General features: G+C 41.9%; 1 protein-coding gene across 1 annotated transcript; it reads right to left on the bottom strand.

Moving 5' to 3' along the window:
- Positions 1-736: 736 nt before the first annotated feature.
- On the bottom strand, positions 737-12,492 carry DUSP12 (dual specificity phosphatase 12). The gene is made up of 6 exons (XM_061637905.1): positions 12,133-12,492; positions 10,568-10,681; positions 10,354-10,472; positions 6,096-6,192; positions 1,877-2,063; positions 737-959 (listed from the first exon to the last, which is right to left on the bottom strand). Exons 1-6 carry the CDS (start codon positions 12,375-12,377, stop codon positions 798-800), a joined length of 924 nt encoding a protein of 307 aa, XP_061493889.1. The 5' UTR covers positions 12,378-12,492; the 3' UTR covers positions 737-797.
- Positions 12,493-15,365: the final 2,873 nt, after the last annotated feature.

The following is a 15,365-nucleotide window of genomic DNA, read 5'->3' as shown; positions in this document are numbered from 1 at the left end:
TTAAAAACCACCATGATGTAGGAAATCACAGCATTTATCTTAAATACTATGGCTGATAAATAAATACGTCACCAGAGAGACACTTTTTTCTGATACTCCTCTTCCAAGTTGTAATCCAGTTGCAGGTGATAATTAGAAGTCAGACGTTCACTGCCTGGCCCTCCTGTATCATGAGTGGTTCCCTGACTGTTCTGTATTCCCAAACATCCAATCATATTATGCACTGACACTATCCAATCTTAGAAGACTACATTATTTCATTCTAACAGCTACAGTGTCTCCCTAATTATTTTCCTTAACTGTAACTTGGGTGCTAAAACTAGACAGGTATATGAAAAGCTTCTGGATACAGACCATTTAAAAAAAATTCTTGAAAGAACAGTGTAGCAGTTAGGGTCAAATGACATATGCGGGATTGCATTTCACATCTCTTTTAAGAAATAAACTGTAGCCATGGGGGGGGGATGAGGGTTCAAGATCAAAAGGGCAGCATACAGGAAGAGTAGGGAGGCAAGGTTTTTATCAGGACTGAAATGCAAAGAGAAGGGTTAATGCCCTCCTAACCACATGCTAAAGTTCTAATCTTGGTTCACCTCACCCCCGGACCTGCTTTCCTCTTTCTTTAAAAACATGACACATGATGTCCAGGTATTCTAGTGCAAAACCACTTCAAGGAAATTCTCAACGTGGAGTTCAATAGTTCCATTGCATCTATGACTTGCTGTAAACCCGCAGGAAAAACAATCCTTTTTACTGCAAAGAGGCCACTGATTGGGCTGCACAACTATAAGCCAAGTTCATCTTTTTACAGTCTGCAGATTCCCAACGGGTAGCCCTTTTACTTCATCCACCCGACTCTTGTGGATTTGGAAGGCAGGGGTCACCCAATGGCCACACGAACACTGCTCACCTTGCCAATAAAAGGAACCAAGCTTTGATGTACACTTTGGGCAGAGAAGCTGCAAGAGAAGACGACATAAAAGTCATTCAGTGCTCAGCCTCATCTCTTACTACCTGAACAGGTAAACTTCAAAACAAACCACGGCTACAGATCTCCAACTTCAACAGATTTTACTGGTTGGTTCGAATGAACATTAAATCTAGCCTCCTTCGCTCACATTTCTCCAGCATCTGAAGTTCTGTTACCCAACTTCTGCCTTCCTGTAACCTGTCAGAATTTCTCTCTACTGAGATGCGTAGCAAAGTTGCGTAGCGCTGCGGAACGGAGAGTATTGAGCGAGCTTAGTGTGTGTGTTTGAATCTTTGCTAAGATTCTACCTTCCCTGCAAATTAGTCAGACAGAGACTTTAAGCTTTAAAATAAGAAACATCTACTTTATTCTGGAAGTACATGCTTGATAGGAAAGAGTTCTATATCTAGCTAACTGGCTATGCTGGAGCAACGAGCACTGGTCCCAGTACTCACCCTCATCCCGGTTGAGAGGAGAGACAAAGAGAAGATGTCTGCTCCCCTCTCGAGAGAAAGAGAACACAGAGAAAGGCGGGAAGGAACTGGGATCAAACATCCTGTTGCTTATCAGTCTAGCAGGAAGGGAAGAGACAGCAGGATCAAAGGGATAGGTATAGCCTCAACCAGCAAGAGGTCTAGCTCTCTAGCTACCCTTATTAACCCCATGCAGCCTCAACCCACCAAGTTGGAGTTGAACCTCATACATTCCAACATAAACAACACACACACTTATCCATGGGCCCTATAAAGATTTTCTTCAGCCCATCATTTTCTCAGTTGCACTTTTCATAATTTGTTCAAGTTCCTGCTTTGTTCAAGTTCCTGCACTGCCTGCTTTGTCCCTGATTCCTCAGCCAACTATTCAGATCTCTTTCCAAAGATTAATAATGTGATTATTTCCCCTCACCTGTCCTTCCATCACTCCTAATAGTGCTGGCTCCATCCACTGTACAGGCTCAATGAAGTAAGAAGTACATTTAGACTGGCCATCACAGTGAAAAAGAGCAGGTCCTGAAAGCCTCTTGTGAGCAAAAGCAGCAGGTCCCTTGCCTTCATCATGACACAAAATGCTTGAACTTCGGAAGAGCAGACGCCTATCCTCCAAAAACAAAGGCAACAGAATGACTTGGAAAGGTATCTAAAATCAATGCCATCTTTGTTCATTAAATCATATGAAATGAGACAGAAAAAATATAATCCAAAGCAAAAATACAGAATATCTAAAGTGTCTTTCATATTAATAGGGTACGAGAAAAACCAGGTACTAAATAGCATGGAGTCAATAAAAGATTTCATGAGTTTCAAATGATAAGGCAAACATTCACTTCTCCTTTTGCACATAACAGATTTTCATACTGCCACATTCAAAAGTTCTTCAATTGGAATGAAAACCTTGCTCCACTGTTAGTAGAAACACTGTCCTGATTTAGTTGGTGTAGCCTGCATGGAATTCCCATGTATCTTCCACTTGGTCAAAGAAGAATGCATTTAGAGGCTATTTGCAATAAATTAATCCAGGTGATTGCTTCTGTCCAGAGGGAAAAACACTGCTGGGTGGGCCTGTGATGTTCCTGTATATATATAATACTGTAAATATGGTAAGTGCGGGTTTATTAGAGTATATGTGGCAAGTAGACTGAGTGAGAGGGGGGAGTTCATGGGTTGGAATGTTGAAGAATGTTGTATGATGATTGTCTGAGGGTCTGAGTGTCTGAAGGTATAAATGAGAGGATGACAGGTTCTGAGGGTTCTGGAGGATTGGTTGGTAGGTTTTGGAGAGGGTTGTTGGGTGGATTGGATTAGGTGGGCAGTGAGGTAGGATACTGATGACTAAGAAACATAAAGAGTAAAGCATCTTATCAAACCACAAGCTTGTTGACTAAACCTTTAAGTAATCCTGTTATTCCTTGTGTATATAAATAAATATTTCTTGGTTTACCAAAACACCTGATCCTTGGCTGGACTTTCACAGACTAGAAGGGTGGGCAGGGCATATACCAAGGTTGGGAAATAGTATCAATGGTGGCAGTGGTGAAGAGATAGTGTAACATCAGCAGGTATCTAGAGCAACCCAGGGCTGTAATCTTTATAGGCACAAAGATACAGGGGGGTTGAGGCCTGTAGGTACACCCAGACACAACGTAGCAATAAGCCAGGAGACGAAGGCAGTCTCAAGGCAATAATGTATTTGTACGTTTTATTTTGTACGTCGCCCAGAGTGGCTGGACAACCAGCCAGATGGGCAGCTAATAAATTTAATAATAAATAAATAAATATTGTTTATTGGGAGTGTCTGGTGGTGCTGCCTAGCAGGGGGATCTTGAGAGATCTTTGCTAGAACCGGTGAGAGAACGGTTAAGATACCGGGACCCTGAGGTGGGACCGTGACAAGGCGGTGACCACGGGTGGGGGTCCTGACAGGACCCACAATATGCTAGTTCATATACCATTAAGAATTGGAACTCCACTTTTCTTGCATTTTTAAACTAAAGCACACTTAGCATACCAGTTACTCAAGACAACCACATCCTATATCACCACATCCATGTTATGTGCATAGCTGTGGGAATGTTGCTATGCCAGCACCAATAGGCCAAGATAGGATCTTTGTTGGTCAGCTTGTAATCAGATCAAACATGAAGACCATTAAACTCCAGTGTGTAATTGAATTGCATTCAAGTACGCTCTAGATCATTGTTCAATGAGGCACTTAAGTAATCTACAGCCAACATTCTGTTCACACATAGCTACTAACCAGTTTGCCTGCAAGGTAAGTGCTGCTACCGGAAAAAGGATTGGGTTGCACCTGCATGGCTCTCCTCAGACCAAGCAACTGGGAGCCTTTCACCAACAAACAGAGGACAGTGCCAAAGGACACAGGCTGTAGGGGAACTCCACTGATACTTCTACTCCCACCTCCTGCAGGACAGGTCTCATAGCTGTAGGGTCTAACTAAACAGCAAATCACCAACGTTCCCAGGGATTCATGTTTCTTTCCCTTTTCTTACACAGTCTGACCACAACATCTCTGTTTTCCAGTATTATTTAGACTGTGAGCCTTCATGCCAGGAATCTCTTTGCTGTTGTATATCTGGGACACTGAGCTAGCTGTCATGAACAGCAGGCGAAGGGGTAAATCTACATCTGGACTGTGCCACTTCAAACTGCAAGCAAAAACTCAAATGATGGAATGTTCCTCCATGGGTAAAAATAACCTCAATGCATAGAAACCTAGCTTTCTGTAGAGATTATTCTAGTTTTCTATGTGCAGCAATTTTTTTTGTATAGTGGAATGGTTAATCACCTTCCCTTCCACTTCAATTTGATGGATACTCGTAAAACAAGCTTACCACATCTTCTGAAGTTTGTGAGAACTCAGGCAGTTTTACCTGTCAGAATAAGGTGCCCCCTCCAAGCCTAAAAAGTTATACTGTTCTGCATAATAAATTCCACAAGCTAAATAGGTAGACATTTTGAAAATTACACATTGGGCTGGTTCAGATGTAATCAACTTGGCTTACTAAATAAAAGATTATTAAGGTGAGAATGAATGATCAGCCTTCATGCTTCTCCCTTGACCTCCCCCAACCACCCCTCACACACTTCATTTGTGTCCAAATTCAGCACTTCTCAGTTTCTTTACATCTGAACTAGGAAGCTCTGATTTAATGGGAAACGGAACAGGACAGACAGAAGCACTAAATCAAGCATGGGGGGGGGGGAAGGGAGCATCATGCGGGCTCAACATTCATTCTTCTCTTAATAAACTATGGTTTAATAAATTGAGTTCACCATGATGGAACCAGCCCATTCACTGTTATTGGTAGTTCAAATTTTATTTCTATTCTGAAATAAATGGTTCTTTTCCTATTTAAGGGCGGTATCCAACAGGTCCCATCAGTGCAAGGATTTTCACTAGTGCAATGGGACTTCCCCTCCTCTCCTCCCCAATGCTTCCCCCCGTAATCTGCTCTAGAAGGTTGGGAGTGCCTCTAGAACAGATTTACGGGACATGCAGGGGGAGGAGAGGGGGGAAAGTCCCATTGTGCTAGTTTTAATCCTTGCGCTGACAGGCCTGTGACTTAGTGCTATTTTGGACACAACCCTAAGTGTTTAATAGGTCACGCGAAATACATCACACCATTCAGTAGCCGATATCAATGACAACAATAATTTTTCCAAAAGGTGCCCTTCTCTCCCTCTTAGCAAGCTGTAATTTGGGATACTCTAGTTAAAAAATTAAACTTCCACACTATCACCTTAAATCAGGGATTGGGAACCTGTGGAACTCCAGATGATGCTCCCAAGTCAATATGGCCAATGGTCAAGAATGATGGGAGTTGGGAGTGTCACAACTGGAGGTCCACAAATTCCCCATCCCTGCCATAGATAATAATCAGCGATCAAAACAGAAAACGGAGCTAATGACAGTTCATATATTCTCTAACAGACTTCCAGAAAGACATTATCATCACTTTAACTCCTCAGATTCTGCTCTAGCCCCCACTCAGCCCAGCCCTCTTTGCAGTTCCTTTTACATCAGTCACCATTGACACTTGGGGCCGCTGCTGCTGCTAGAAACCAATCTACCTTGCTCTCTCTCAGGCAGAATTCCAGAGACAGCATCCCCACCACACCTAGGACTTGATCCCTAGTCACCATCTAGTGCAGCCTTTCCCAACCAGTGTGCCTCCGGATGTTGTTGGACCACAACTCCCATCTTTCCTGACCATTGGCAATGCTGGCTGAGGCTGATGGGAGTTGTAGTCCAACAACATCTGGAGGCACACTGGTTGGGAAAGGCTGCTCTAGACTATCCCACTATGAAGCACCTCTTTAAAAAACTGCCTTTGAGCAGGTGGTTTCTTGCAGAAGGCCTTGCTCTTTTGAAGGCTGTTGGGACTTGCCAAGTATGGTATGGTAAAGGCACTGCAGTTAGTATTTTAAAAATACAACTTTACTTCTACAATGTCATTTTTATCTCATTTGGTGTCTTTTATCCCAAGCCATTTAATGACTTGTAGTGAACTCCTTGGGGTCAGAAGTGTTAGCATTTGGAACACTGCTGTAAGCCACAGGATACAGCAGCATAAAAATCTAATCAATGTATTTGTGGAGCCCCATACCTGCACTTCCGACACCTGTACAGAACTTCAGAGTTTGGAGTTTGCTGTACGGTGTTTGGATCAACTGCAAAGACATCTCGTGGCAGGTCTCGTAGCTCTGAAAAAAGGAAACAATTCCACATTTATAAATTTACCCAAAAAATCACGAAACATTAAAAAATTATATTAATTTGTTGTGGGTAGTTGTTATATTAGAGAACTTTAATAACATTTAGTTTTTAAAAAAATTGCTTTTGTCCCAGTAGGAACCATAAAGGAGCTGCTGTATCTAAGATTGCCTACACTGGATTTCTTCCTTATTGAAAAAGGCCTTCTGAGGAAACTATGATGTTGTCAATTCAACATTCAAATGTTGATTTTCTGCACTTTTGTGAGATTATTGCAAAAGCCAGTTTCATAAAGCATGCTATTGGCTATGTCAACCCACTTAAAAAAAAATTGAAAGAGCAGATGGAATACTTAAATTACTAAATGTGTAGCCCACCTTTCCTGCAAGAAACTCAAAGTGCCGTAATACTTTTATTATTTCAAGTCAGAATCTCAAAGTAGAACAGTAGTGTTTGAGTTTCACAGAAGTCTTGAGCAGGCTGGATGTTAAACAAAAGGGGCGGGGAAAAGAGAAAGATGTTGATGGTCAAAGGCATGATGGAAGCCCATTTCTAATACATGCAGATGATTATTCAAACAGCTCTTCGCAAAGAAATTAGATAAGCCTGTGCTTGATGCAACAGATCAATTTGCCCCACAGCAAATTGCCCTAAGGTAAAGCAGCAGTGGTCACTCTCCTTTTGAAACTATTAAAGCCAGCACTTATCATGCTCTCTCTCTGGCACTAATCTGACCATGCAACACCCCTCCTTAAATCCCTCACTGACTTCCTCTCCACTTCTGGATCCTTCGTAAACTTCTTCCTCAGCTTACAACCCCTCAATAGCCCTGCCCCTGAAATATCCACTCTTCTACCCAGACGCATTCATACCTGTGGCACAGCCGCCTAGTCCCAACACCTGACTATCACCAAGCCTAAGTACATGTTACAGATGGTGTAATATTATTTTCCCTGTAAGTGCACCTCCATTTCCCCTCACCCACCCCTTTCCTCCGATTCCTACATGTCTCCCTGATCATACATTACATATGAACATGCTAGCTTCTATGGAGAGAGATGAACGTGGAAAATATCACTATTGCTGTATAAGGAGAGGGAAGGGGCACTAGGGATCCTGCAGGCTGCAATGGAGGCCTAAGCCCACAAGGAAACTCAAAATGTGAATGGCACAGATTTGGGCCACACGAGGGTAGAAAGGACAGCAAGATGAGGGAAATATTTGCAGTATTTTAAGTGTATGTCTAATTGGTTTTAACATCTCAATAGTTTAATTCTGTTTTAATGCTGATTTTTATATGTTTATATGTTCTTAATGATATGTACTTATTTTTATCTGGAAGCCGCCTTGAGTTCCAGTTTGGAAAAAGGGCGGGGTATAAATAAAGATAATAATAATAATAATAATAAATGGAGGCACAAGAGAAATTTAAGAGTTGAAGTGCCTGTTCCTGTTCCAAAGTGGGGGAAAGGAGGTGGTGTGAACTTCTGGAGATTCACAAGGATTCAAGAGACTGGTGCCAGAGTTGTATACCAGGGTTCTTGGAATGGCCAAGTACAAAGTCTTGAGTGGTCAGACATCCTGGAACTCAGATATCTGGAGACAAGCAGGAAAGAGGCTGCAATGTAGGGGAGACGTCATATGCTGCTCCAAGACCCACATGATGCAGTATCCAAACAAGTAGCCTGGGTCCTCCTTAAACCCTCCCAAAATGGTGAAAGTAGAAAATATGACTTAAAGGAAGAACATAAAGCTTAGGGTTCCTTTTAGCTTCCTAACTAAATCTGAAGAAGACAACCAACTCAGGGAGTAAGCAAAGGGTCAGGTAGAGGAGCTAGGGAGGGGGTGCTATCTAGGGCTAGAGAAATCTGTCCTGGTGAATCCCATGGAGACTGAGCAGACTGGATGGAGTGAACAATGTGATTGCTTAGACCAGGGCAAGAACTTAAAGGTTTTGTTTCCTGGGAGGAGGAGGTTACTTAAAAGAAAAGAAGGTCAAGAATCTGGCTAGAAAAAGGAGGAGGGGGTCCCAAAACAAAAGGCATACACCACTAAATGAGTGGAAATAGGACACTTTCTTGCCAGAGAGCAGTTGTGAGCTGGCTTATAGGCAGAGGTGGGTTTCATGTGGAAAACTGAACAAGGAGCCTAAGCTCAGATGGACCTTGAACATGACGTCTAGCCCAAAAAAAGGCTCCATCTACAAAACTAGGATGCAGATCCTAATCTTAAGAAATACACAGACCGTTGACTGATATGAAAATAGAGTAATGCTTCTTGAAAATATGTTTTTGTTCTTGCCAAGGCTAACGAATGGCTAAACTGAGGTGCATTCTTGTGCTGGCAAAACCACGTAAGACACTTGCAACCGAGTCTTTGCTTCTCGTGGTAATGAGAACAAACCTAACTCTTATGAGAGAGGCTACTTAGTATGTGCCACAGTGTGTATTGTCTACAGCGCTTGCAAAAGCCCCATGCTTTGCACTGTCACTCGTAGTGTGATGCTCAAGAAGAGGCATGCTCACAATGACAAAAAGAGTTGAGTACATTCTTAGCAATATATTCCTACATTGTAAGCCAATTGGGGCAGAGACCCTCTAATTCTTTGTGAAGTGCCATAGATATGTATAATGATATATAAATAACTAAAAAAATATTAATCAGAAGTCACTGGTCCCTGCTAAACACAGAGCAGAAGAAAAGGGAAAATGCTGCAATCTTCATATTAGCAAAGCTGTAGATTTGTGAAGAGCTTCCTGAATCACCATCTTAAGACTGTCACATGTTGTAAATGGGGCTTCCAATGAGCTCTTTACCAGCAACATTGTTGCCCACACCCCTTGGTGTTTTTGTTGTTGTTGTTATTGGTTGTTGCCTTTTTAACATTCAACCTGAGGAAGAGTTTTGTGAAACTCAAAAGCTAGCTAGACTTTGTGACTTTTAGTTGGTTTTAATAGATGGTACTATTCCGTCTGAAATTTCATATTTGATAAAATATATATGCCATTTGCTCATAGGCTTCAGTTTACATTACAGCTCACTGAACAGCTTCTTAATTTAAAATGAAAGGGGAAAAATACATTTTTCACCAACTTCCTCAGGGCTGATAGGGGGAGTGGAGCTGTTATTGGATGGGAATTTTGAAATACCCAGTCAGGATTTTGGGGAAGGGGTATCTATGTTCCTTAGTTATGCACGCACTACACTTGCTACGGAGGTGGGGGAAGTGTTTACTTTCTAAAAAGAGATGGGCACGGACTCAAATCTGCTTGCACTTGTTTGCTGGAAAGAAAAAGGCACTCTGTATGTGCTCAGGGGTACTTTTAATATATTCCCACTGGCTACTAGAAATAATTCTCAGGTACCAAACACAGACATAGTTTATGGACCATTCATCCATAGAACAGAATGCTGAACTGTGGAAATTTCATTTGTCCCCTTCACTGGGAATCAGGGCTGCACTAACATGATGAGTGTCATGTGTAGCCAATCAGATAAGACCTCTGCCAGTGGAGGATTCTGAAGGTGTCACCACCGGCAAGCAGAAAAAGCGGAGGGAATACAGGAACTGAAAACACAGCAATGAGGTTGCTGGTTGACTGTCTCAATCTGCTATTTATCTGTTTTACATGTCACCTCAGAATGTAATTTCACTAAAGGTCGGGGAAAGAGGAGGAAAAATGAGTAGTGGGGCTGTTCTTACGTGTCAAGTATTACAGGTACCAAAGCTCTTTGCCAGGTGCAATTTCCAGTAGCAGCCAGTAATATGCATCCATAATTTCAGAATTCAAGCTTAATCTGCTAGTATATCTATAAAAAAACTCGTATTTTGAAGAAGAGTGCTATTTATTACATAGTTTTGTGACTGCCAATTCCAGGTGGGTCACAGCTAGCACAGCATCGGAAAAAATGTTTCTTACAAACATTTCTCAACATAAAACCAATGTCACCTTACAATAATTGATTTTGAGTTTCAGTGTTTCAAAATAAAATATCACACAGAACAAAATTGCAATGTACCATTTGTAATTCAGTAATATGAGAGCATTGGTTAGGGGTCTGATTACTTTTGCAAGGCACTGTAATTGTATATGTATGTAGTCATTTCTAGTACAATGCAAGAGATTAGAAAAATACTTTCGTTTCCGTACCAGGATATTTCTCTGTAACCTTTTGCAAACGATATTGCTTGTAAACAGCACTGGTTATGTTGACTTCACAGCCCATTTCTTCATAGAGTTTCAGTTGCCACTCAAAGCCTCTATTCATTCTGGAACAAGACAAAAGACAATATTCCATCATAGAGAATGTACATTCTAGTCTCTGTAAGGAAGCGAAACACATTTTATCAAATTTCAAACACACTTGGCATCTGGTTTGATGGCCTGGACAAAGGCATAGGCCTCTTCAAAAGGAAGCTTATTGGCTTTCATTAAATAGGCAGTCACAACAGCAACACTTCTGCTGACTCCAGCTTGACTGAAAAAGACAAAAACAAAGAGGCACACGATAAAACACATAGAAAGGAAAAACACAGATCTCTCATTCTCTTCAAGTTGCATTTTCACCTAGAGAACCTCTTCTTATAATGCATCTGTAGTCAGGACCAAGGAATAGCAAAACTCACACATCTCTCATAACAGCTTTGAAAGAGATATTTATGTATCAATCATAGCTTTCCCCCTAAAAATGCACAAGAGTGAGAGCGCCCAATTGTTCCCCAGCTGCTATTTGTGAATTTTGATGCAAAATGTATCTATTTTGTACTCTGGAATCATAAGTCACCCCCCCCAATTACCTCCTGCCATTCCACCCTAAATTGTAGACACAATGCACCAGGAAGTTACCTTGCTCACATCCTAATTCAAACAAATTGTACACAAAAATGAGAGCTTAAGAATCCTGCTGAATTGGACCAAACACCCACTTAGTCCCACATTCTGTTTCTAACAGTGGCCAGCAAATGCTTCCGGGAAATGCAGCAACAGGGCATGAAAGTGATGGCTATGCCCTGTCATGTGTCATCAGCATCTGGTTACCAGTAAACAAAACTAGAAGGGAAAAAAGTCTTGATGAAGAAAGTGGGAAATATATTCTGCATCCTAGAGAGGGGCTGCAATGTTTTAGTCAATTAAAGTCCTTGAGATACCATATTTCTAAAGAAGTAATAACTATACAAAAACGGACAGAAACTGTAGGTGGTAGTGGCCAATGTTCAGATAAGCGAGCGCATACACCCTTCTTCTCTATTGAAGAGGGAACGGCTGCTCCAAATGAGAGGCTGTTGTGGCTTTTATAAGCTTCATCTAAAAGAACAGATAAAGCAAATTTAGGCAGGTGTAACCAATTAATCAATCACCAAAGATGCATTTGATCACCCAATCTTATATGCATTCCTAAACCATGACGAAGATGCATTGTGAACACACCTGTATACAAGCAAATGGCAAAGGTTCAGGCAAAAGTCAGAAAAGGATGGGAAAAAAACCAGGAAAAGGTATCTCACTGCCTGTATAGGCAATTTCCAGATTTTCATGGCAAAGCTGTGTTTAAATGTCCTGACAAACAGAACTGAGAACTACTCACAGAGCTCAACAGAGAAACAGAAGATTCGGGGTTACCTGTGATTGAGCACCAGCAAGGCTAGTTCACATGAAATAAGACCAGAGTTAGAAAAAGCAGGGAATTCCGGTTTTGGTGGTACTTTTGGTTTCTGTGTGGACAAGCTGGCGTTCAATCACGAATAGTACTAAAATCCTTTATTTCTGCACTGGTATCAACTGAGCAGCTCTCACTACTACACTAGCGATTTTTTAAATGCTCTATTCAAGGTAGAAACTGGCTCTGTGTATTTGTTACTACGAGCTTAAGATGCTCGCCGCCCTCCCCGTCTAAAGCGTCGGCGTCTTTCCCCTCACTTCGGCGCTCACCATCGCACCAGGACGGTCCCACCCCGCTCCCGTGCTCGGCTGATGAAGGAAGCGCAGGTGTCCAAGTGGCTCAGCAAGTCACTCTCCGGCTGATCCAGAGCCTGGACGTGCAACACCTCCTCTAGCCCCGCAACAACAGCGACTTCGGGCGGCTCCGAATCCACCGCCAACAGCGCTGTAACGGCGCCTTCCGGCTGGCCGGCATCGGCCCCGCTCAGATGCAGGCCCGGAAGTACGAGCACCATGGCGACGGTGGACCCCTTCACCCAGCGAAGACGCCGCCGGCGAAAGGGATGGGTGGGGACTCTCCTTGCCCCGCCTACCACCACCCGTCGCCGACTCTCCTCTTGACGTAAAAGAGGCGTTCTACCTGAGCGACCATAAACTAACAAAAAGTAAACATATTCGCTTCCGCGTTGATTTTTAACTTTTGTTTTAATCTTCAACGAGGCGGAAGTGGCGGCTTCCGATGGAAAATTGTAAAGTGGAGAAAACAGACTTGTTAAGCTGGAAAAGCTAATAATTCTCGGTTGCTTTAATAATAATAATAATAATAATAATAATAATAATAAATTTTTATTTTTAGGCCGCCTATCTGGCCGAATGAACGGCCACTCTAGGCGGCATACATAATTAAAATTAAAAACAACATATAAATACAATATTAATAACAATCTTCAATAATCACCCAACCCGCATCTGTACACTGTAAGCTAAAACTATTGAGAAATCTTGTATGCCCGCTGAAACAACCAAGTTAGATTTCCCCCCATTTTCTTCTATTCCGTTTTGAACTCAAAGATAACATTTTACAGATGAAAGTCCTCCATTAGAAACAGCATGAACACCTACCTTTGCTGCTGTCATTTAATGCCGATTCTAATCTTTCTTTGAGGTTTCTGTCCAAACACCTGCAAACCATGCCATAGTTTGGATTGTTCTACTTATGATCTGACATGGGTTGGATTTCAAGACGTGTCCCAAAGGCTCTCCGTGGTTAACTAGTTCTCCAGGAATGGCAAGATCCAAACCATTCATTTATTTCATTAATCCTGAAGTAGCTCAAAAATTAATGACTACAGAAGTGTTCAGTCCTGGAGTGACATTTGCAGCAATGCGATTTGGATCTCTTAAGACTTCTATGGATCTTTCAAAAGCATATTTCCATATTCTGATTATTTTAAAATTTAAAAGTTATTTTGTAGACTTTATGGCACACTTCACCCATAACTCAGATAGCATCCTCCTTATATTTAGATCTCATTCTAGGAAGGAAAGAGGGATACTCAGATATATTTTGCCACTACCTCATTTTCAGTGTGTTAAGAACTCCTTCTCCATGCAGAGATTAGAGTTACTGGACTCCTAACAAAGTGATGTTGATGATAAATATCTAAGGTCAGACCACTGACTAGGATCTTGGACATAGTTGGGTCTTATGGTTCTTGGTCATTCTCTAAATGTGTTGATCTCCTGACCAGAAGTTCTTGGTCTGGTTTTCTACAAGGCTGTTTCAGAAGCTCCTCCTGCTTTCCTGCAAGAGAATACTGAGCAAGAAGGTCTGCAGAAGAGTAAGGTCATGGCAAGTATTTGGGTTCTAAGTACTGATATTCATTCCCAACCAAATTCATCATATGAATTTCCATGAACTGTCACATATATGTCCGCCTTTCAGTTTTAATAAACTTTTAAAGGAAGGAACCTTCCTTCATAAGTAAAAGCAACAGTCTTGTGGCGCCTTAAAGACTAGCAAATTTATTGTGGCATAAGCTTTCATGTACAACTGGTATAGCACAGTGGGGATGAGAGCCTGGCTGGGAGTCGAGTCTGTGAGTTCAAATCCCCGCTCATGTCTCCTGGGTGTCAAGGGCCAGCTAAAGATCATCCCCACAGTGAGTGGCTCAGGGGTTACGTGCCCTGCCACCTGTGCAGCCGTGGGCAAGCGGCATAGTCCCAAGGAGCCCAGTTGCCCCCCAGCTGGCAGTTGTGGACAAGGAAGGGGCTGGCTTGTGCAGCTGTGGCAAGTTGAGCAGGCCCTAGCCAGCTGGGGAGGACTAGCCTCAGAGGGAGGCAATAGTAAACCCCCTCTGAATGCCGCTTTCCATGAAAACCCTATTTCATAGAGTCACCATAAGTCGGGATCGACTTGAAGGCAGTCCATTTCCATTCAAGCTTTCATGTTCATCAGTAGTGAGTTTCTTAAACAGTATGTGTAACCAACAAAGCATCAGCTATTTGAAGAAAATATATTCTTCTGCAACTTTCAAGATCACAGGGGGATCCAATCATTTTAAATATAATAAACATCGTATTATAATCATCCATTGTCATCCATTCAAGAAATATGTTTACAAAGGCCTGTATGAATTACTAGAGAGGGTTAAATTCTTTGATTCTTTGACAAAGGAGGTGTATTGCGACACTTTCCAAGCAATCTGCATAGTAGAAATGTGATCACCTCAGCAGACAGGCTGATCAGTCTGCTGCATCCCCATATATTCAAACAAGTAGCATTCAGTTTCAACAAATCAGAAATAGATCTTTTTACCTTTTTATTATTTATTTATTTATTTGATTTATATCCTGCCCTTCCTCCCAGCAGGAGCCCAGGATGGCAATGAATTTTGCCAATTCATAAAGCCACCTGGGTCAGCTGCTCCCTCTCATGATCTAGAAAGTGACTGTTCTTTTATATAGTTTGAAGTTGTCTGATAAGGTGTAAATCAAATGTTTCACTTAGTGCTGGATTTAGAAAGGGCTCAGCTTGAATACCTTAGACTACAACATTTCAGCCTTAGCTACCATCCGGGTAATTTAAAGGAGGGGAAATCATTCACCCACCATATATCCACTCCTTATAGAAGCAGCGCATATTAAACTTTTAACTACTTAACGAGTACTATTTGCTTCGATTCAAGTTCCTTTGTAGCTAAGGACCATGGCATTAACTACATATGTCGTGAATAACATGGTTCACCCTTGAATGCATATTTTTTCTTTCAGAAATCACTTGTGCAGAGCTCAATCCGGATTTGGACTCTAGCATGATCAAGATGGGGGGGGGGGCTCTAGATCTGTTTCTAGGTCTCCTTCTGTGGCCTCTTTAGGATCAATTCGCCCTCTAGGGAAGATGGTGAAAGCTCTAAGATGTATGAGAAACCTTCCAGACATCTCCAAAATAGATGTTTGCCTCTTGAACAGTTGCAAAGCCTTTTAGACAAGTCTGGATCCAC

This window comes from Rhineura floridana, chromosome 1, assembly GCF_030035675.1.
Source record: "Rhineura floridana isolate rRhiFlo1 chromosome 1, rRhiFlo1.hap2, whole genome shotgun sequence".
Taxonomy (NCBI): Eukaryota; Metazoa; Chordata; class Lepidosauria; order Squamata; family Rhineuridae; genus Rhineura; species Rhineura floridana.
Note: the sequence above shows the minus strand (reverse complement) of the source record. Positions and strands in the feature narration are given on the sequence as shown.